This window comes from Chionomys nivalis, chromosome 2 (genome assembly GCF_950005125.1).
Source record: "Chionomys nivalis chromosome 2, mChiNiv1.1, whole genome shotgun sequence".
NCBI classification, from domain to species: Eukaryota; Metazoa; Chordata; class Mammalia; order Rodentia; family Cricetidae; genus Chionomys; species Chionomys nivalis.
This window is the reverse complement of record NC_080087.1, coordinates 47464700-47489375: the sequence shown is the minus strand read 5'-3', so window position 1 is coordinate 47489375 and position 24676 is coordinate 47464700. Positions and strand designations below refer to the sequence as shown.

General features: G+C 42.7%; 1 protein-coding gene across 7 annotated transcripts in view; it reads right to left on the bottom strand.

Moving 5' to 3' along the window:
* Fam184a (family with sequence similarity 184 member A) overlaps window positions 1-18988 on the bottom strand; it is a 126235-nt gene extending 107247 nt beyond the window's left edge. For all 7 annotated transcript variants that reach the window (XM_057762564.1, XM_057762567.1, XM_057762568.1 and 4 more), the window contains exon 1: window positions 18496-18988. In XM_057762564.1, the coding sequence (XP_057618547.1) occupies window positions 18496-18663 (168 nt within the window). In that variant the 5' untranslated portion in view covers window positions 18664-18988. The remainder of the gene's footprint in view (window positions 1-18495) is intronic.
* Window positions 18989-24676: the final 5688 nt, after the last annotated feature.

Below are 24676 nucleotides of genomic sequence, written 5' to 3'. Positions count from 1 at the left end.
CAGGAAGCAGTCTACAGAACACAATACTCACATTTCCAAAAGGTGCAGTGGGTGATTTTTGTCATTCAGTGGGTTATGGATGTTTGTCATCATTTAGTGGGAATATAGGAATATAGGATAAAAAGACAACTATTCATCTCAAAAGATTTACACTGGTATAGATTTTTGAATATTTATACAAATTTAAGGTTATTTTTGTTTTACTGTATATATGATTCTACTGTTGTTTAAGGTATTGTACCTATGCAGTCCATTCAAAAATATAATATAAAGTTCTGGTTTTTGAAAGCTATTATTATAAACTGTTAAAGATAATTGAGAAATGCAGATTAGTAGTTAGTCATCTATAAAAACCAAACTTGTAGTCATGCTAGGTATGTTTTCAAGGTTAAAGAGATACATTTTAGATAGAGGTGGATGATCTTTGAAGACTTCAAAGACCTACAGAATATGGCATTTAAGATGTTTAATAACCTAAGGCTTGTCATGACAGTGAAAGATGTGTGCTCCTGGCAGCACCAATCTACTTCATAAAAAGATGATGGGCACTGAAGAACCTCTATATAGAGTTTGATTTTATTGTAAAGTTTAAAAGGTTAAGAAACATAAAAGCTTAAGTTACTTATCTAAGAAGATGTTTTAAGGTCTGAAAAGATGTTTTTAAGAAGGAAATACAAGTTATGATAGAAAATGGTTTAGGCATAAAACTCTTTACTCACTAAGATAGAATTGATAATACAGTACTCTCTCCAAATTTGCCAAATACATATAGACTAAACATTGTGAATATAATTGTTACCTGACAATTGTTCTTATTGCATATAGTTTTACTATGTTAGAGTTAAAACTTTTTTTATTTAGACAAAAAAGTGGGAAATATTGTGGGATGTATACTTTGTGAAGGTATGTTTCTGTAATTGGCGTAATAAAAAGCTGAATGGCCAATAGCTAGGCAGAAGATACAGGCAAGTTTCCCAGAGAGAGAGAGAGGAAGAGGAGGAGAAATCTAGGAGGGTAGAGTCACCAATCACCAACCGGATGCTGAGGAAGCAGCATGGGCACTATGGAGAAATGAGGTAATAAGCCACGTGAAATTACATAGGTTAAAACAAATGTGTTCTTAAGAGCTAGTGGGACAAGCCTAAGGCAAGGCTGATCTTTCATAATTAATGAGACATCTCTGTGTCATGATTTGTTAGCTGGAGGGCCAAAAGGAAAGTCTGTTACAGTCCCTAGGTAGAGAGGCCGAGTTCTTTAAAGTTCGTTAAAGCAGTTCATTTTTTGCACTTATCAAGCAAAACTCAGGTTCTGGAGTAATCCTGACCCTTTTTCTCCATCAACATGAAAAACAATAGCCCTTTTCACAAAACTGCAGAGAAACGCAAATATTTGTGTAGTTGCCTCCTCCGTTGTAAAATGGCTGGTCGCTGTAATCAGGAATCATACCAAAGGCAATGAATAATATGTAATTTATCATTATATTGTAAAGAGATTATTGTTTTCATCTTGTTTGCCCCTGGTCCCTGCCCTAAATTACTTGCTAAGAAGAGATCCATTCAAGATTTAAAGTTTTTTGCTCACAGCCTATAATATACAATGTGTCGGTAAATTGCCTCCTGCTATTTAAGTTCACCACAAAACTGTCTCTGGAAACAGAGTTTATACTCACATCTCAGATCCACACATCTCAGATCCACAAGTTTATCTTAATGTCCTCCAACACTCCTTGTGCAGGACTGGATTCCCTGATTCTGTCACAGGGAGGAAAGAGAACAAGAAAAACAGACCAATATGGAAAACAATGTGCCCTTGAGAACAGCTAGAAGGTAATCCATTTCTTTTTTTTTTTTTTTTAATTTTTCAAGACAGAGTTTCTCCGTAGCTTTTGGTTCCTGTCCTGGAACTAGCTCTTGTAGACCAGGCTGGCCTTGAACTCACAGAGATCCACCTGCCTCTGCCTCCCGAGTGCTGGGATTAAAGGCGTGCGCCACCACCGCCCAGCCAAGTTATTATTGCTTATTCCATGCCATAAAATATCTGCAATGGGAATGGGAAGTCAGAAGTTCAGCCATGGGAAACTCATCTATGCAGAGAAAACTCAGTCAGGAACCCCCGGTGATTGCCTCGACTTCTCCAGTCATTTCTACTGGGTTTCTATAATCCCCAATATGATGATGTTACTTCTGTTTGATATCTTAATCAGGCTACTTTAGTCATATCTCAATCATTTCTGCTGGTCCACTCTTGTAGACTCTGTTTGAATGGAGTTTAACTATCTGCTGCTTTTCTCTATCTGTTCCTTGCTATTTAATCCTTTACTCTTGTTTATGATGTTAGGAGCATTGCATGAAAGTCTTTGAGCCCACAGATCTCCAGAGAAACCTAAAATGTTCATCACACAGGATTGTCTTTCTGAGAATGATCAACAACCTGTTCTTCCATCTACAAATCTGAGAACTAGAAGCGATTAAGACTGGTGCTCTGTGCTACCTCTTGGGTTAGGCCATATCAAGCTCTAACAACCAAGTCCACAAGTGGGCTAGTAATCTAAATGACCCTAACAACCAGAGGCTCCCCCAAGTTCCTACAACAAGGACCAGAAATGGCTAATAACCCAAAAAACTTCTAAGCTAACTATTACCAAGACCAGGCCAGACTCTTAGGCCCCTAAGCTAGGACAGGTAGTGTATCTCTAGAACTCATCTTCTGGTAGGAAATGACATGTACCCTGAATTGAGTTTCAATGTAATTACACTTCTTTGTGAAATGGAGAATATACTATACCAGGAAACTTTTTCCTACTTATTCTGGGATCAAATACACTGGGAACAAACTGACTACTATTAGACTGACCCAGAGTCTGGCCAGGTTGACAAAGTCAAGCTGTACCAGGTTCTCATTCTTACCTCTTTGTGTGACTTGGCTTGTCTCCCTGCTTGGACACCTACAGGGACTCCCTCAACTTAATAAATCCACTCATTTGAAAGCAAATGCATGACTAGCTTAGGTTGTTCTCAGAACCACACAGAATGCAGCCATATAAATTAACTTGCCTGTAAGAAATTCTGCTACAGTCAACTCTATAGTATCTACAGCCCGGACCAACTTCATGAGAAGTATTAAAACAGAACAAGCCAGCTAAATAACATCTATGGAACAAAACCCTAGAATTAGTGTGCAATAGTAAATGTTTATTACTTTAAGCTGCTCAGTTTCTGGGATAATTTGTTACCTGGCAGTAGATAACTAATACATATCCTTCTTACAGCTACCTCTATTAATAGTACCTATAAAGCCAATTCTCTCCTTCATTCATCAAATATTTAAGTACCTAATATGTAACAGACCTTCCTCTACAACAAACTGTCACAAAGTCCCGACATGCTGAACTCTCAAATATTTCTCAAATTTCCTCTTTCTTTGCCACCATTTTAATTTAAGGTCTCAAAATTTCTCACCAATATCACTATATCAGCTTTCCAATTTCCTTCCTTGATCTCAATGTGTTATCAAGAGAATCTACCTGAGATAGAGAGAAACAACAAGTATTCATGACAGCTAAGGAGAAGGCTCTCCTAAAGAAAGAATGACACCTGACCCTGCTGGTGATGGTGTGGGTCATGTAGTATGTGTCCAGAGAGATACCCTGCCTCCTTGCCCCTCCTCGACTACAGTACTCAGGAGAGCAGGCCCTGCACCTCACCCAGGCACCACAGTAGTGCCAATCCTGCCTGCTGGTGGGAACACAGGTGAGTCTGCCCTGAGGTTGTGAGAGTTGGAGAGCTGGCCCTGTGCCCCTTGTACGCCATGTGGTAGAGGAGAGGGGAAGATGCCCTCCCTCCTTGCCTCTTGACACCTGTGGTAGACGAGAGACCTGCCCCTACCCCTTACCAGATGCAGAACTAGAGAGCGTGGGCCCTGCATCTCACTTGGTCAGCAAGGTAGAGATGATCCCATTGATGGAGGCATGGGTGAGCCGGCCCGAGAATATGAGTGTAAGATACTGGGCCCTGCCCCTCACCGACTATATGGTGGTGTGGGCAAAGGAGAGAAGCCCCCTGCTCCATTTCCCTCAAGGCCTGTGGTAGGTGGGTGTTGCAGAATATTTGTTTACACTATAAAGATGTGTCTTTGACAAGGCACCTTCTGATCAGTTTATTAGAGAGCTGAATGGCCAACAGCTAGGCAGGAAGATGTTTGGCAGGACTTCCAGAGACAGAGAAGACTCTGGGAAGAAGAAAGGCAGAATCACCATCCAGAGATGGAGAGAAGACAGGAGGTACAAAATGGAAGAGAGGCTATATGGAAGAACACAGATTTTAAAATATGGGTTAATTTAAGGTATAAGAGCTAGTTGAGACAAGCCTGAGCTAAAAGCCAAGCTTTCATAACTTTGCAGCTCAGGGATCTGAAGTTTTACTGGGCTAAAATATGGATGCTCACATGCTTCTTTCCTTGTCTTTTCCATATTTTAGAAGGCACCTACAGTCCTTGGTTTGTGCTCTCTGTTTCCTGCTTCATAACCATCAGAGACATACCCAGCCACTGCCTCTTCATCTCCCTCTTTCTCTGAGAGAGTATCTTGAGATTATTCTTCCTCAACAGAATAATCAAGGGTAATCACCCGTCGCAAGTTTCTTAATGACATCTGGAAACGATAATCCACACTCACAGATTTCTGAGATGAGGATGGAGCTGTTATCTCTTTTGTTGGGAGGCACTATTCTGCCATCAGGTATAGATTTCTGTAAAACTCTCCGCAGTTAAATAGAAATAGAGCAAATAGCAACAGTAGCTTAGAGTCAGAGGTTCAGGGTATGCATGCTTCTAAAGAAAGTCTAACATTAAGGGCTTGGCTTCTAGGCAGATTATTATTTATTTCAGGTCAGCTGATTTTCTTAACTCTTAATTAGCACAGTTTTCTGATCTGAAGTCTTTCATCAGTGTATTTTGAATATGTGTGTATGTGTGTTCACACATATAACATGTCCCCTCATCAATGATTTTTAAAATTTTTATAACATTTATTTACTTATTTCATGTGTGGATATATATGGGTGTGGGTACCGATGCTATAGCATATGTGTGGGCATCAGAGGACGCTTACAGGTGTCAGTTCTCTCATTCTATCATGAGGTTTCTGAGCCCGAACACAGGTTGTCGGACTTGGCAGCAAATGCCTTTACTCACTGAGCCCTCTCTCCAGCCCTCTGCAGTGATGTTTAAACACACAAGGTGACTGGGATCAGAAAGAGAAAACAGATAGAAACACATGCTACTATTAAGAACACCAAAAGGGCTGACCAGGAACTTAGTTTAGTGGTAGAACGCTGCCTACTGTGAAAGACGGCCAGGGTTCTGCCCTAGACAAAAGAAAGTGGTGCCCATCCTAGATAATTTAAGAAGACAGCTGCATGGAGAGAGATTAAAACCATAAGCCTAAGACATTCTAGACTTGAACTGTCTTTTTAAAAGTTTTCCATCTATCACAAAAATTTAGTCTATAAAACATTCAATCAAGTGTGTGACAGACTCAACCTACAAGATTTCTAGGTGTCTTTCTTTACACACCTACAAAGACTTCTAACAAACCATCTGGCACACTGGCGGGGGACACCAGGAAGGAAGCAATGCAAATCAATTCTAAGCAAATGATGAACACAAAAGATGCGGCTTTGTTTAAATAAAGCTAAAAGGGCACAGCAGTGCTAAAGTTTTCGCTGGGTTTGTCTTTTAATTTAATGGTTACTTTCTTTACGTGTGCGAGTGTAGAGAGGTCACACACCTTGTGCACATGTGTAGATCCAGGGACAACCTGCAGGACTGGTTTCTTTTCTTCCACTCTGTGGGTTCCGGGAATCAAAGTCAGGTTACCAGGCTTGGCAGCAAATACTCTTATCCTCCGAACCATCTCACTGACCCTCACTCTGTGTTTTGAAATGAATTACACATTGTGTCACTTTCTGAAATAGGGCAATGTGGCAGATACGATTAATGTGCAAGTGGTAGATCTGAATGTAATTTTAGAACATACTTCTGACTGCAGCCTGGGCCAGATGACGGGCAACTCACACAGAACATGAACACCCTTGCCTCCTTGAGCCCTTCCATTGTCTCAGCACCAAGTGTTTGGGGAAATAACAAGAGTCACAGTTGCAATAATAGCAGGGTGTTCAGGGTGGTAATAACAGTTCCAGTCACACAGGCCCATACCAACAGCTGAAAGCCAGAGCCAGGGTTAAGGAGATGCAAAATTCTGCCTCTTTTTGGATATAGCCTATCTTTTGAACCCACAGAACTTCCTACTTGTGAATTTACCTTCCTGCTAAAATGTGTACGTAACTCCAAATCTAACACTCATGGTATGTTAGATAAGCTCCATTTGGGCATGAATCACATAGTGAATTCAGTGTCAATGAACTAATAATGCTCAGTGTTCCAGGCAGACATAAACAAAGGCATCCATGAGCTGACCTGCTGAGGACATGACAGACCAGGGGGCTGTCACCAACCTCATTCCAATTTGCCAGAGAACACAGAGCATGGAATGTGAGCTGCTTTGAATAATAGTTCATCGCTCCTCAGCTTTGCCATTAGCTATGGTCCCCAACAATGCAAAACATCCCTGCTTCCCAGAGACCCTGTGCAAAACAGACTTTGTGTTAGAGGCAGTGCTGGCAGAGGCTCAGCCAGGAGGGAAAGGGCTGGAGCGCACAGGGTCTGACATTTATTGACCGCCTCTCGTCTACATAAATCATCTCAGTTGACCTTTGCAATAACCGTGCAGTAGGCTCTGTTATTGTCCGTTTATAATGAGGTGCAGAGAGGTGAAAACGTTTACTGAAAGGCGGTACATCAGGAAGTCATAAGACATACTCAAGTAGAGCCGAGGGAACCACAGTCTGGCCCTCTCGTGAACATTGCTCAGGCTTTCCTAGGGGGTCTCTGGCGTGCTCACGGAAATCCAGATCTCATACACATAATCTAGCCCCCAGGCTTCCAGGTTTCCCTCCATTCCCCCTACTCCCTGGCCAAACATACCATAGAGATTTGTAACCACCAAATGCACTAACCAGGGCATCAAAACCTTATTAAGGAAGAATTTAAGAAGCAAAGATTCTTTGCCTGGGGAGAAGGTATACTCCTACCAAGTAAGAACCAAATCAAATAGAAAAAATTATTCATAGTAGTATATGCAGAATTTGTATAATTTATTAATAAATTTTATGATATATGTGATCAGCATATTTCTATTACATTTTCTCCATCAAATAAAAAATTCAGAAAAAAACACATAATCTAATATGGGATAGTAAAAGTCATAGAAATAAGTAATTAATAGTGCTTAGTTCAGGGTTTATGAAGACACTGAATAAATTTTAAAAACACATGTACCTCTGAATTCCACTTCAGTCTTGTTATCCCCTTTCATGTTCTCAGTAGATCATTAAACACATACAAACTCACACTGAAGTGTATCCCCCAATCACAACACTTGGCTGACATTTAACATCTAAGAATAAGAATCCTATGCTGTATTTAATCACAAAATCTTTTTGGAAAGAAATGGGATCTTGTTGAGGTCAAGCTTAAGCCAGGCAATGGACACAAATATTGGCTAAGCGTTTCCAATGCAAAAGTCCAAAGCTGAAGCTTTCTGGGCACTGAGTAAGGCTGCTACATTTTCAAACTTGACTTCATGTGATAGGTCACAGTCAAAATGCTGATGTACCAAAAATACCTCAAAAACTTGCCATTACTGAGTCTGGGTGCATATCAAACACAAGTTTGTTTCATGTTAAAGTTTGTGTCCCATCCTTGCATATATGTAAATATTCCAAAATCTAAAACAGCTCAAAATAAGAGACTTGTGGTCTCCAGTATCTGAGGTTGGAGATACTCGATCTGTACCTATAAATGCCCACTCCCCACAACAGGCAACGTCTGTGCAACTGAAAAGGCCATGGTAGGAAATTTCCGTATTCAGTTTTGAGCTTCATTGATAAGTGAGAAATGCCAAATAAAAAGGTAATGAGCAAAATATATTTCAGGGCCCAGCCCTCTGACACTGAAACATGCCATCATCTACGAGGCTCAGACTTGTCGGAAGACAGTCCAAGAACGGAGTCCTGTGAGGAGAACTCTGAGTGATTGTGAGAAAACGCCAAGAAAGCAAGGCAAGAGTCTTGTGACTTCAGTTTCTCCAAGAGCACCTAATTGTTCTTGGGATGTGCTTCCATGCCCTCCCAGGTGCAGTGGAGAGGAGGGGGTTTACTTCAGGTTGCTCATTACAACTGGCTGCTATTATTTGTTAAAATGCCTCTATGGGAAAATATGGTTTTGTCACATGCAGCTTGTCCCTGTGACTATATACAGCTTGAACTCATGAGAACTTTACTCAGGAGCTCTTTCTCAACGCTCAGAGTACAAGTTATCTGATGTTCCAAATAAAGACGGCTATTACATGAGCCTTTAGTCTGTCTCATTTTGGGGTTTTATTCTCCCAGGTCCCACCACCTTTAGAGCATTAACACATACTCAAGAATTATGTAAAGGAATTAAAAAAAATCACAATAATGAAAAAAATCTCATCAGGTTTTTTTTTTTTTTTTTTTTTTTTTGGTTTTTTCGAGACAGGGTTTCTCTGTAGCTTTGGAGCCTGTCCTGGAACTAGCTCTTGTAGACCAGGCTGGCCTTGAACTCACAGAGATCCGCCTGCCTCTGCCTCCCGAGTGCTGGGATTAAAGGCGTGCGCCACCACCGCCCGGCTCTCATCAGGTTTTAAGAGAGTTTTTTGGGGGGGCACATGGATAGCTATCCTGGGTTACATGTAGTCTGGGTTCTCAGGTTGGCTACTCCTGATTAGCCTAATTAGGCTTAGCCTAGTGGTATTAATATAACTTTGACTTACTATCCTGTATTAAGGATCATAATAATGACTTGGGGCTGACAAGGAACCATAGTTAATTTACGAACAATGTTTTTAAAACACATTATGTTAGAAGGTGGACAATTATCAATCTCCAGGTAAGTTCCAGTTAACTAAAACAGCTTATTCTCCAATATTAGGTAAGAAATTATTCCAGTATTTTACTAAAATTATCAAGCAGATTTAGTAATCTAATTATGGATAAAATGTTTTCTTTTCCAACCCCTTTAAATTTCAATATAGACATGGTACACATAGATATGAGATATAGACTAACAACTCTGAAAGGCTGTTAGAAATGCTGCCCCTAAAACTGAAATACCCACCCCCACGGGGGCGCCATGGTTGACCACTGACCCTGTTTGTCCCTCTTTGTAGAGCTATGAGATTCCATGTATACATCAAAGTGACCTTAGGAGAGAAACAAGACACATGTATACACTCAGCAGGAATGTAGGAAAGATGAAAGCCTCAGTGACATCAGTTCCAGGCCTACAAAAGACAACGGTTTGTTGAGGCAGTTTAGCAACAGCTAAGAAAACACTTTCTGCAATATCAGCTTTGGTCTCAGATGTTAAATATACCAAAAAACCCTGGTAAATCGCCCACTTGCAAAGTTGGCGGTTCTATTACATATGAAGTGACTGGCAGGCAGGGTGTATTTTTCCAGAACAAAGTGAAGATCTTTCATCTGAACAGGGAAATGTGAAATACTCCAAAATCCCAGCAGCATTTTGTTTGTTTCTCTCCCTGTGGGGTCTCAGTACATTTTCCAAGCTGGCCTTGAATTCATGAGTTCAAGTACTCCTCCTGCCTAACTTCCACTCACAGTTCAGCCTACAGGCACATGGAACTGTGCCCAGCTCTTAAAAACATTTTCAATACTGTCCTCTAACTAACATTTTGAGTTCTGAGGCATTCTGGACTTTCTAAGTTGGGATGTTTGGCCAGTAAAGTATATGCAAATATGGCCAAATAAAAACACAAATAAAGCACTTGGGAAGCTAAAATATTTCTAATTCAAGCATTCTGTCTGGGTAAGAGAAACTCAATGTGTAATATTTCAAAGAGCAACTTGGTTACTAGGTAAATCTAAGAGTCACTGTGGCTCAAATAGGCTTGAAACAGAAAAGCCTACGGACCAGATGGCAACATCCCCCACCCTCCATCAAGCTATCATTTGTAACACTGTTTCCCTTTTCAACCCTAAATTCAGTTAACAAATGTTCCCTGCAGGTGTCTGCCTCCAAAAGAGCCCACTGTGCACCAACTATGACATTTATTTAATGTCCTTTTTATTCACAAAGGATCTGAAGGATAGGGACTTTCTACAGTGAAAAACCAGCAGTGCGGGGCCAAGTCCCATTGTGCGCATCAGTCTCGCTTCGCAGCACCATACTGACTTCTTTTGGATGTTCATGGAGAAGAGACGGATTTTTGTTTCGTTGTTGAAATCTCACCGAAACAGTGGCATCTCGTCAGTAGGTCTGCTCTGCCACCCAGCACCTAACTGCCATTACAGACCCAGGTTACTCTTCATATCCATCTCAAATGGAGGCCATCCAGAATTTTCAGAAATAGTCATCATTTTAGAACAGCAACTGACATAATCCGATTAAACCGGTTACTTCAATACATATACAAACTTAATCATTTTCATTCATACCACTTCTTAAGGCATTGGTAAGGAGAAGAGGATACAAGGTTTTTGTAGGCAAACAGAACATAAAGTGATAAAAAAAAAATTGGAAGTTTTCTACTGCATAGCCTCCAAGAATTAAGCAAGCAGCCAATAGAAAAACATTAAAATGACTACAGGAGTAATGTCTACACCAAGCAAGGCAGCCTCTAAATCAATTCAATGAACAGTCTTGTAAGTCTGCAATTTAGTCACTGGCAATAAAAACACAAAAATATCATAAATGGAATGGAATGGAATCTGGAAAACTGAATTCAAATCCTGACAGTCTGTATAACTTTCCCATAATTTTGGATCCTCAACTTCTATGTCTATAAATGGTTTAACCATGTAGAGTCTAAAATGTCTGTCTAGAGTTTCCTTTAACTATAAAAGGCAGCTCCGACCACCCTTTCCCCTTTAAAATGTTTTGGACAACTAATAGGATATTGTGGTTTTTCATTGGCTTTAATTTTGAAACAGGGACTTGTTATGGAGCCCAGACTGGCCTGGAATTCACTATGTAACTAAAGTTGGCCTCAAACTCATCATGATCCTCCTGCCTCAGCTCACAAAGGTTAGAATTATAGGGTCACACTACTACACCTGTGTATCGTGCTTTTGTTTGCATTAGTAAAATCACAGAAATTAATCCACCCAGCTATGACTATAAGATTATATCCATGCTACTGCACAAGGCAAGGGCAGAGCTGCAGTGTAACAAGGGATAAAGGAGGAGGCTGCATCTGGCGTGTGCTCGCACTAAGATGAAGCAGCCAGATGTTTATGCCACGAGGCTACTTACAGCGGTAGCTCAGAAATAAAACTGAACATGATTATGCAGCAGTATCTAATTTTTAAAAGTAGTAAAAGTAAGTACTGGATTCTGAGTACCTGCAGAATCCAGGAAAGTAAGAGAGACCATGTGGGCATGAGGAGGGCAATAGAGAGGGGAAAGCAGGGTAAAAAGATCTCAAGGGGAAAATTAAAAAATGGAATGGGCTTTAATTAGGAAGGGAGATAAGTACAGAAGGGGAGGAGGTAAGAATGTCTGAAAAAGTTATAAGTAATCATATTATTGTAAATCCACCTAAAATGCCTATAATGCATGAGTCTGTACATACGTATATAGTTAAATGAAATTTTCCCGTCTAAGCTGACAAGATTTCCAAGAGTCACAGACAAACTAACAAGAGCCCCAACACCAGGCAGGAGAAACCCTCTTTTGCGGGTTGTACAAGAGACTCCCAAAACATTATAGGCTACTGCTGTTACCTCAGTTGCCTCCCTGAGATGGAAGGTACACCCCTACCACTGAAGACACTGTGTACTTTGGATGCAGCACCCAGAGGACCCGAGCTGGAGCTGACCTGAAAGCCTCCTCCCTGAGGGCTAGCTTTCATGGTACCAGAAGGTTCCATGCAAGCTTCCAGGGGAGGGACGCGAACAACCGTCCCACCCAGCTATGGTGCCTATGAACCACAGCCACGGCCAGCATGGCATAACAGCTCTAAAAGGCAGTAGTGTCACCCACACCTTGGTGGTAGCCAAAGCTCTTTAATTAGACTTCAGACTGACTCAACAAGAGGGAAGCATGCCTACGACTGAACACCTAGCCAACTACTCAGCGCTAGCGACGTCATAGATCTTGGAGAAGAATCAATGTATTTAACCGGCATAATCCCCAAGTTCATTCTCCACATTTATGCTTATCCCCACAGGTCAGTGTTGTCCTCACCCCCATAAGGAAACTCATCTTTGCAACAGACAGACCATTACAGGAAGCCACAACTAATCGAAACTCAGTCGCGGAGCCAGTCTCAACGAAACATCTACAAAACAACTCCTGCGCCTATGGCTAGGAATCACTGCAAAAGAGAGGGCATCAGGATTACAAGCAGAGGAGCAGGAAGTTTGCTGTGGGATGGAGTTTTCTGCAAATGTCAGAGTAGCCAGACCCAGGGAGTCTCACCAACACAGCTGCCTAAATATGACCCAAACAAGATGACACCGATAAACATGCTAACACGGAACAGGAAAGCTCGGGAGGCCTCAACCCTTGGCAAATAACTACAGGCAACTAAGGAATACTGAGCTGGGGGTACTAATCTTCCAGCAGGAAGAGTCTACAAATTGGTTATTCAATACAAAAGGGCAAGAGGGTACATGTGAGGGGCTGGAGAGAGGAGGAGGGAAAGGTGAAATGATGTCGTTATAATCTCAAAAAGTAATAAAAACTAAAAAATTAGTTTTATTTAATGAAGAGAAAATGGAGTTGTTTGAATTTTTACAAGTTTTCACATTGCATGAATACATTCTGGCTTGGAATATAGAAAAGCAGTTTCAAGTCATCATAAAACCTTTCAAAAATGTTTGATATAAAAATATCAAATTCATTCTGAAATGATGTTATATTTTAGAGTTTATATTTTTATTCTTATATCAAAATTAAGTTCATAATTCTTTCCAAAATTTTAATGAACTGCCAGTGTATATTTAAACAGCTGAGAATATTCTAACTCAGCCAACCCTGGAAAACCACAGATATAATTTCTCGAAAAATACTGACTTTCTCTACTTCACAATAAAAGTACTTTCCTATTATACCATCACCCCTTCCCAATAAATACTCAGTGACTGTTATAGTGTATGAAAAGTTTCTGTATTAAGGTTACAGGAAATAAAAGCTATATTTCCTATAGCTGATAAACTAACAATCAAATAAGCAGGATGGTATACCCATATGTTAAAAACAATGACAACTACTGACAAATTTGCACCATTAAGTATCAAATAAGAAATAAAGGTAACAAATATTATAAACCTTCAGAGTAAGGAAGCCCCCAAAGGACCAGGGCAGCCAGGGCAGCTCCAGGTGTAAAGGCCACGGCTGCCTACTAAAGAAAAGGCCCTGATGCTAGGGACCAAACAGAAAGCTTTTAATTACTAGCTTCAGCTTACCCTCTATCTTCTGCGAGTTGTCACTATAAGCGATGAATGGAATGAGGAGTACCAGAGTTTAATGACCTAAAGAGGCATGAGTTTCTACTCAGAGCTAAAGACCATAAACTAGCCAACAGTTGGTCAAAGCACTCTTAACAAAGCGAAAGGTTAAACACGGCTGAGGTAGGTTACCCCCCAGGTGAACCATTGTCACAAGCAGCTTTATGGCCATCACAGAGGGGTTCTAGTGGCTTCTGTAGAGAAGCCACAGTGAAGAAGGGTCTGTGGAAAGATGACTGTCCCATACAGAGGCTGAGGAGAAAGCTTTGAGGGAAACACTTGGAGAGCTTGCTTGCCACTTACATCAAGCACCGTATTTGACTGGGCACCCGGTCCATCACTAACAATCAGCAGGATGAGAAGCTGGGTGGAGAAACATGAGCCTAAGAGAGAAGGCTGAACTGGTCCCACATCCAGTCTGTGAGGAGAACGAGTGTCCCCCATAACCAGATGAGAGTCCTACGGGCAAGAGACACAGCAGGCTGGGATGGAGCTGCCGGGTCCGGCCGACAGGCATATCTGGAGCTTGAACAGACCATAACAAAACAAAGAGGAAGGTAATGCCAGGCCCAAGAGGTTGAGCAGGGAACAGCAACTAGTCAAAACTAAGATGCATTTTTATTGTCAGGGAAGTTAAAGTGGAAATCTCAAGCAACTGAGGCAGGAGGTGGAAAACCCACAGGTGAAGATGTGCTGGAAAAGCTGCTCTTGCCTTAGTGTCTTTCCCCGTGTCGTTTCAGAGGGATCAGAGACCAGGGCTGGGAAAAGTAGAAACCAGGACAGAAGCACAAACGCTGAGGAAACCCTTTCCCAGTTGCCTATCCTCCTCCTGGCAGGAAGCAGGGCTGAAGAGGGCTAGAGGAGGACAGGAGGCTTCACCTCTGCATCTGCCCTCAAGATTGTATGGTCAGTACTGGACATTTTAATAAGCAGAGTTGAGACTTCCGTAGCCTAGTGACCAGAGACTGATCTATATTATCTAAGGACAACTAAAAAAACCAAGCCTATCTCTAGCCAAAAATGAAAATGATCCAATACTAAGAAGTAAATTTGAAGGGACAAAATGTATGGGGGAAGGGGTAAAGCCAAAGGGACAAGGCTTTTCATGGTTCCCTCTCCCAAGTTCTGTTTTTCTACATGAGACTCTAAAGAATCATCATAAGGGCAAGTACAGATGTACAGAAGTAAGGTCTTACAAATCAAATAGAATCCATTCGGGGAGCCCTTGCCTTGAAGTCAGTCATTAACATTTCAGAAACATGCCACAACGTGGGAGTCCGCCACCAATTCAGCACTCCCTTGCAAAACTTGACACAGATGACCTAAATATTCCTGCCTTACGGGCACAGACTGTGTTCTGTTTCTCTCTCACTCCCGCTTCCTCTAACCCTTAGTAAATCCCTGTCTATTAAATGGGCGCTAAGAGTAGCTATTCTCACCCGGAAAAGGCTGCCCTGCTGGGTTCTTAGAAAACAATCTGAGCAAACACTCACCCAGTGAGGATTTTCATTAGTTAAGAATATGCTGAAGGGCTGGGGGATACAGCAGAGTATGCTGGGCTGAGTGCTTGCCTAGTGCTCACACAAATATGCCATGGTCCTGGGCGTGACCCCTGGGACCAAACGGAGAGAAACAAGAGATGCCTCACAGGTACATTATACAGTAGATACTCTTCTTCTTTACTCTATCAGAGCTAATCCAATCTCTGGAGAGCAAGACTTGAAGAACCAAACAGCACATCAGAATGTGAAGCCGTGAAACTTTGCTATTCAGTAGATCTGCTATACAGATGTTAATAGAACTGAGCAGAAAACCTCCAAAATAGAGTATTGATAACGCTATCAAATGCCGAACAGAGAGCCCTTCTGCGAGCCCATGACTCTGGAGCACTGGTACTCTGGGGTCAGTCTGAGGCCCTGTCTTAAAAAAATATTAAAGTTAAATTTAAAATACTCCTTTAAAAGTGTTTAAATATCCCACCCACATTTTCTTAATCCTTTGTTGGTACATAATAAGTATTTTCAGTGACAACCTGAATAAAGAGCCCACTATGTGCCATTACAGCTCTAAAGTATCATGACCCCTACTGTTAATTACACCTAAGAAACCGAGGCCCAGGACTAGTAACTTGCTTGAGGTCACACTATGACTAAGTAGTGGAGCAGCTTTCTGACTCTATGAGAACAGCACACATTCTTAAGCATGCTGCTGCTTTATTGCTGGGGAGAGTCCATTTCATTTTTTTGGTTGTTGTTGTTGGTGGTGGTGGTATGTGTGTGCACGTATGTGTGTATGTGTATATGTCTTTCTATGTATACTCACACACATGTATATGCATGGAGGCCAGAGATTGATGTCAGGTGTCTTTCTCAATCACTCTCCATCTTATTCTTTGAGACAGGGTCTCTCACTGAACCTGAAACTTGCTGTTTCTGCTCCCCAAGCTCTGGGATCTGAATGCATGCTGCAGCACCTAACCTTCCTATGTGGGTGCTGGGGATCAAGCACAGGTACTCATGTTTGCGTGGGCAAGCACTTTATCAGCAGAGCTTCCTCTTTAGCCCCAAGTCCTTAGTCTAATGGCTACCTCTACGTTATCTTGAAATGAAAGCAAAAATCAAGTTCCAACCACAGTTCTATTTAATTTACCTCCTACTGATATGAACGTATTAGCAAACTCTTTCCGACAATCTCAGACAGCAGCTACACTGGAATGTCTAACTTCCAGCAATCCCTGTATACACACGTTCATGATGTAAGGCTCATGGAGTATATGTGACTACAAAACTGGACAAATTCTAAAATGATAAACAAGGGAAGCACAGCATTTTAGAGTTTGTGAGACTGACTGCAATGGAGTTCTGTTGTTAGACCGTTATTAGACTCGGGATTTATCTTGGGCAATAAAAAGGCCAGCAATAGGGGTGGGGGAAGCCCTAGGCATTTCCGTACAATGTCATGGTAATCGGCCCTTACCAACATGACTCCACACTACCCTGCCCAGGGAACTCTTGGTAATGTCTGCAGATTTGTCTACTGTCATTTCTAAATGCAGGGCAAAGGCACGTACCACTTGCACCCACAATTTGCAAGCATGCTGGTAAGCATCTCCGTATTGCATAGACTAGCCCCTTAACAAGGAACTACCCCATCTAAAGAGTCAACTGTGTTACACTGAGGGATTAAATGTCTGCAGCACAGGAAGACTGCAGACTGGGCGTTAGAAACAGTAACTACAAACAGGAAATCGGAATGCAGGCACGCTCAGCAGTCAAAAAAAGCACTGGGCCAGCAGCACCTGGTTCATAACATTTGTGGGAGAGATGGAATCATCTCCCCTTAATATCTACCTGTGCAAGTCGGCTGAATTGCTTTCCTGAAAACAGAACAGGAAATTGAAGTCTGAGTAGAAAGGGTGAAAGTTTACTGAAGAAAAACAGCTTTTTATTAAATACCACACAGACCCGCTTCTAACCTATAGAGTGTTTGTTACAAGAGTCTTCAAGGGTTACAATCTAAAATAAGGAAACGGTTGTTGTGAACACAACATTAAAAAATAAAATAAAAACAAAAAACAGAACAAATATTCATGAGCCTCACTATGACCACAAGCATTCTGAAGACCAAATTCCTGAGGAGGCCTGGCTTTCAGCTCCAACCGTGGAAATGCCCTGATTACAAGTGGTCATAGTGACATGCTACACCTTCTGAGTTTGAGATCCTTCACAAAAGCAAATAGTAACAAGGGCACGTGTGGCATCTCTGAGATGGTGCTTAGAAAAGACACAGACACTCCACAAAAGGTAGTGTGGCTCTGTTTGGTTTAAGTCATGATCACGTGGTTTTTTGTTTGTTTCCTTGTTTGTTTTAAATCTGTCCTTCCATGTATCTCTTTGTTCTTTATTCCTTCTCTGGTATCTTTCTTTGTATCCTCAATCTCAACTCTTTGCCGTTTTTTTTTTACCCTCTCATTCCTCCCCTTTCACACGCATCCCCTTTCCTCACTTTAAACTCAGTAGAATTGGACGATGGGGCTCTGGAGCTGAGCCAGATCTCTAGAGATCAAGCAGTGAACCTCAGGTCCACCTTTCCCTCTTCAAAACTGCATCAGTCCTACGGAAGGTGGTCACGGCGAGACTTCCAGAAACCACAGATCGGTTTAGTTCCACGCAGCGCTATACTGCTGGTAATATCTCCCGGGATCCACCCCTTATTATCAGTTCTAAGTAAATTAGGAAAAGAGCTCACGAGCTAACAAACCCCCTCAAGTACGGTTGGAAAACTGTGCAGGTGATGTATCTATGGGCTCCTTGAAAACTGTCTTCTGATTAAGATGAAACATTTACTAAATGCAGACACAGTGTGATTCATCTAATAAACCTTATTTGACATTATGTCAGGGTAAGTAAGGAATGACTCATTAAATCCTTAAAATGGCACTCAAGGTATGTTTCATCCTCCTACAGTCCTCGGAATAACCTCGAGAAGTTTATCCTCCCGTTAACTGTGGGAACCAGGAGTAGACACCGATTAACTCCGAGGATTCTGGGTCATGTTAGGTAAACCGGTACAGTACTTCACCGGATACTCTTAGCGCGGTGCCTCATACAGCCCTCGGCAAGAGGCACGGGAGCAACAGGAAAGTCCATTTACTACCATGGAACCCGGAAAGTGAGCCCTCGGGTGCTCAGTGCTGGTTTACTCTTTGTCGGCAATGGGGTGCAAGCCCTGAAAGCGCCGCGGTCGGTGCGAGGTGCGGTCTAGCTCAAGTTCGGTGGCCAGCGTTCCACCCAAGTTTGCGGGGCCAGGAGGTAACTCTGGCTGTTGCTTCTCTTAGCCGCCTCCGCCCGGCGCCAGGTGAGCCCCGAACCCCACACCCCCGTACCTTGGTGAGCTGGGCGATCTTCTTGCTCATCTTCAGGTGCATGTCCTGGCTGTAGTCCATGCTGTGTCCGGCCAGCTGCGCGGCGGCCGGCGAGGGCGCGAATTTGGCCGCCCCGGCCGCAGAGCCGCCGTAATAGTGCTGCTGCCAGCTCATGCCCGGGGTCGCCATCTTCCCGGCAGACCCCGGCCGGGACACCTGTCCCCGCGCGCGGGGCGAGGCCGGCGCAGCGACGACACGGGGCAGGCGACAGCCGGGGCGGCCGCTTGCCGACCCGCCCGCCCGCGCCCTCCAGTCCGGGCGGCCGGAGTCCTCCCTCCCGCCCGCGACGGCCGCGTCCCCCTACCCCGGCTGGGCGACGGCGCGGCTAGCGTCCCGCAAGCAGCGGCCACCGGGCCCCGAGACTCGGCCGCCGCCGGGGCTGCGGAGGGAGGCGGGAACGGGGCGGGCTGCAGCGGCGGGAGGCGGGGCCGCGGACGCGGGAGCCGCCGAGCGCCGTTACCAGGGCGCGCGGCTCAGGGCTCGGCGAGTGCGCGGGGTGCTGACCACGTCATTTCCCCGCAGCCAAGCTCCGCCCCGCAGCTCTCCGCCCCGCAGCCCTCCAGCCCGCAGCCCTCCAGCCCGCAGTTCTTCAGTCCGCAGCCAGCCCCGCCCCTTAGCTCTCCACCCCGCAGCCCTCCAACCTGCAGTTCCGACCCTCAACCCTCCAGCCCGGGCTCCGCGTCCCTGCAACCGCTCTGCTGTCCACAAACCTGCCGCCCCGCACACCTCAACCCTCCGGCCGCCAGCACGCAGACCCGCACTCCGCATCCCTTCAGCCCGCAGCTCTACAGCCCTCCTGGCCCGCAATATGCAGCCCTGCACCACGGAGGCCTTCAGATCACAGTCACACAGGGCCCTACAGTCCTGCAGCCCGGAGTCCCGCAGCATCACCTTCCACCACCCCCCTTTCACCATGCTGCCCCCAGTTGTCACCTTCTTAACCTGCACCCCACCCAATCCTGTAGCTTACAACATGTCCCAGCAGCCCGCAGCCTTTGGCTGTTGCCCAGTCCCTGAGTGTGCAGTCTGCTGGGTTTTGTTTGATTGGTTTGGTTTGGTTTGGTTGTTTTGTTTTTGTTTTTAAATCGTCCAGAGAAGATGAGATTTTGATGGTCACCTTCGGTTAGCAACAAGCCTGTAGCTTGACAGAGCCTCTGTATGTACCTCTGTGTGCAGGCCCAGCAAGGCATATCCAGGACTCCAAGGCAAAGGACCTCTGCACCAGAGAAATGGTGAAGTAAAAGGACATCTGTAATCCTAGACTTGACTGGTCTTTTCAAACTCACTCAGGCTTGACCATTTCAGGGTGGCACTGCCCCATTGTGTGCCAGCCTACACTGAACGAAGCAATGCCACGTGCCTAGATGCGGAGGAGTGTACCTCTCCAGTCAGCTGCAGCTCACTTCTCAGTGGAATGGAGCCTGGAACAATTGTGTATGGAAATATCATTGGCTGGGAATTAGAATTAGACCAGAATAGAGAGAGGAGAGCAGAACGTGGGATGAGTCAGAACAAGATTGGGGGCTTGTTCCCAAATTTGGCATTATATGTACTTTTTTGCCATGCAGAAGGTTTGACTTTGTGCTGATCTTCCCTTAGCGTCTCTGCTCTTTAGGTCAAATGACTTTTAAAAACTTATATTTTTGTGTTGAAGTCCTTTTACATTAATGAGAAAACAAGCCTTATAAAATTACACTTGTTTTTTGAAAATATGTTCTTCATGTAGTTTTGCAGAACTGAGTTCCTTCACTTGATGTGATTCTTCTTTAACATGCAAATAGCCATCACATAAAGATTGAAAATGCTAGCAAAATAAATTGGGGGGCAAACTGACAAAGTGTCTGACCACAAAACTAAACAAGTTATGGGATCCTAAAACATTCCGAGATCCTGTTAGAATTTCAGAAGGAATGAAAGATTGAAACTGGTGACACCTTTTGCCAGATGCAAGATACTCAGTACCTCAGGAGCAGACCTTTCAGAAAATGAGTTTAGTTCCAATGTTCTGAATGGGGCGGGTCATGAAAACTGCATGTGCATTTTCTGCCCCCTTAAGCACTAACGGAGAATTAGAAACTATATAAATTGATGACACAACCCTCCACGTTATGGTTGAGGGGGGTTATGGTAGATATACAAGAACACCCAGAGGCATCTCAAAGAGTTCAGACCAGAAAGAGAAAATAGACTGAACATGACCAGCTTTCTGAACAAGGTCAAGACTATCTGCTTGAGAGGGAAGATTAGCAGGGGATAGAGAACAGAGAAAACATGGGGAGAGAAGCAGTTCCAAAGTAGAAGGAGAGAAAAAGAAAGCATAGCAGGGTTATCAGGAGAATGAGCAGCTGAGCGCAGGGAAACACACGAGCTGGAGGGAGTTCAGGTTAGGGGAAAGAACATTAGGTAAGAAGGACCAGGATGCTAGCATGGTTTGAAATGTATAACTGTTACTTGTGATACTGACAGAGCCCAGAGGCCAACAGGAGCTTTGATGTACTGATAGGCACCACCAGTAGCCACATGTCCATTCTGCCAAAGGTAAGGGAAACAGTTCCTTCTATTAGAAAGGAACCAGTTTCACAAGTTTCTGAGTAATGGTGACTTTTATCAAACAAATCTCCTGTAGTCCGTATTGAGCTCATTTCTGGATATATGGACTGCCTTTCAGAGTTTGAGAATTGAGTTTCCCTTGGTCCTGCTTCCTCTGCGTATGGCTGGCGACTCTGCTCTTCCTCACCCTGCACTCGCTTTTTGTTGGCAACTCCCACCTAACTTCTACCAGGTAGCTACTGGACATTCAGCCCTTTATTAAACCAATGAGAGCAACACATATTCACAGCTCACAAAAGATTGTTTCACAGCAGAGTTGAATCTCTTAATTTTGTACTCACTACAGATCAGAAATGTAGAGTTGCCTAAATTCTCAAGCCAAGCAATAGCAGAGGCACAATTATAACCAATATTATAGCTAGGTGTCCGGATATTGTTGAACCAGGATCTCATCATGTAGCTCAGTCATGTCTGGAATTTATCCTTTAGTCCAGGCTGGCCTCAGACTCATGACCCTTCTTCCTCTGCCCCCTATCTGCTAATATTGGAGACATGCACCACCCCACCTGGCAAGATTTTTTCTGATTTACTGAACAATAGTTGTAAGCCATTTATAGGTAAATCTTTTTTTTTCCATATCCTTTCACTAGAGCTGTCTTAGGCGAATTCTTTTGTATAGTAACATTTCAATTATGGTATATGCAGATAGAATGATTTTAAATTGTCTCAAGTGAGCTGGATGTGGAGGCACACACCTTTAATTCCAACACGTGCGAGGCAGAGGCAGGCTGATGTCTGTGAGTCGGAGGCAGCCTGGTCTATCTACACAGTGAGTCTATGCAGAGAGACCTTGTCGCCTCCCACCACCACCACCAAAAAAAAAAAAAAAAAAAAAAAAGAAAAAAAAAGTTGCTGGTAGGGAAGTGATGAAAATTTTGTTCATAAGTGCAACAGCTAATAAATGAAGCAGATGAATCTTTTATGACTCTACCAGGAGAGGTCCTCGGAACAAATAACATGGCTTTAAAGTTGAACAGAAATTTATAAAAAGTAACAGTTTTTATATTTTTTCATAAGCTTACAAAACTGTGTTTATTTCAGGCCCAGAAAATCTAGATAAACTCCAGACTGCAGCACTTCAGAATGAAAACCCCAGCCAGGAATGCAGTTGATAACGTATCTGACTAAGGATCAGAAGAATCAAAATTAGGTTTGAAATGTAAGCTCCAAAGTCAGTGGACCAGCTGGTGCAGTATTTTGTGCCAGAAGTGTCTGAGGATCCTGATTCAGGAGAAGCGGGACAACAGTGTAGTGAGACCCGGTCAGAGAGACTGAAGCAGCAAGAGGAAGAAAGGCAAAAGGAGGGAGAGAAGAGGGAGGGAAGGAGGATGGGTCAGACAGAGGCAGAAAGACACACAGAGGAGGGGAAGAGGCAGAGACAGGGCATAGAAGAAAGAGCTGAGGAGAGTGGTATAGAGAGAGACAGACAGACAGACATAGAAGAATGTGATGATTCTAGATAAAAGTCCAGGCAACAAGTTGAAAAAATAGACAAAGTGGACTTCATCAAGATTAAAAATGTTGACAGAGTCAGGGACACTCAAGATTGAAGAGGAAATCTTTGCAATGTAAGGAAATATTTGCAGGTCATATATTTGATTGACAATGGATTAATATCAAGAATGTGTAAAGAATTCCTAAAATTCAGAAACAAAGAGCCTGATTTTAAAAATTAGCAAAAAGCTTGAAATGTCATTTTTCCAAACCGTATACAAATTACCAGGAAGAAAGTACAAAGATAGATGATTACTATCTCTATCCGTCAGAGAAATTAGTATCGAAGCACAGTGAAATGCTTCTTGATACCCAAATGGGATGGCTATTATCAAAACCAAACTAAATGACAAGAAAATAGAAAGTAATAAGTATTATATGGAGAAATTATTACGTGTATGCATTACTGGTTGGAATATAAAATGATAATACATGGAAAAATTGTGGTGGTTCCTCAAAAAAAAAAAAGAAAAAGAAAACACACCTTAACATACAATATAACACAATGGCAAGGCCCCTCCTAATGCATACCTAGAAGAAAAGAAAGCAAAGACTCAAAGATGTCTGTATACCAGTATCATAGCAGCTTATGCTCCTTCATCATGGCAAGTATCTATACACAGATGCTTGGATAAACAGGATGTAATAAGCACAATGGGATCTTAACCAGTTTTGAAGGGATTGTTACAGGCTCTGGGGATGAATACTGATGACATTATGCTAAGTAAATTAAGCTAGTCAAAAAGATACAAATAGAGTTTGGTTCTACTAGTATGAGGTCCCTTGAGTGGTCAGATTCATAAAGACAATAGAATTGGTGGACAGAGGGAGAGTCTGGAGTGGTATTTACTGTGTGTGGTTTGAGTTGGGACAGAGGCAAAGTTCTGGAGACAGGTGGTAATGATGAGTAAGCTTAAAATGGCTAAAACTGCATGTTAAATATATTTTATCACAATGAATAAAATTGGTCATCTTAGTTTTTTCAATGAAAGATATTGTTGTTTGTAAACTGAGACTGCTCATTGATTTCCCAACTTCCCAGGCCTAAATAATCACACAGAAACTGTATTAATTATAACACTGTTTGGCTAATGGCTTAGACATATTTCTAGCTAGCTCTTACCTCTTAAATTAACTCATTTCTACTAATCTGTGTATCACCTCGAGACTATATCCTACTGGTAAGTTTCTGACATCTTTCTCCTTTGGCAGCTACATGTCGTCTGCCTGACTTTACCTTCTTTCTCCCTGCATTCACTCTAGTTTTCCTGCCTAGCTCTATTCTGCCCTGCCATAAGCCAAAGTATTACCAATGGTAATAAAACACATTCACAGCATACAGAGGGGAATCACACATCAGTTGTTACTTATGGGAAGTCTGTTCCAGAAACTAGAAATGGCATTTAATGCGGCAGTCACTTTCTGCCCGAGGCATGGGTTAATAAAAGAGGCTACATTGACATAAGATTTGAAGGAAGGTAGAGAAACTATTCTCCCCTTTCCTCTCCTGGACCTTTCTGTTTCAGTCAAAAGAGTCACAGAGATTGAACTTGGCTGGGGTTATGGTAAATAGCCTATAACCCTTTGTGGGGGCAACAAGCTGATGTCCCAGATATTTTCTCTTTTATAAAAGTGTCCTGCCTCTTAAGACAATTCTATACTTAAATGGGAGTTAATCCAAGGCCATACAACAGGTTTAGTAACATGGGCCCCAAATCAATAGAGATTCTACAGGCAACTGAACTTCAATGGAATCATTAAGCATATCATTTGGCTAAATATTTTCAGCTAAATATTTTTTAGTGGCAACTCTTCTCTTGGTAAAAGTGTCTAAAGACTATGGAAAGACTAGCAGAATCTTCACATTCTGGGACTGATTATGTTTCTTATCAGTGAGACAAGGAAATTATAAAAAGGTCTTTAAAGAGTTCTTATATTTCTCACTTACCACATGCTTAATTATTTCACACTTTAGGACAGATTTTATTACATTTATTTAGGTATAACACATATCGATCATTTTCCTACTTTCACTTAC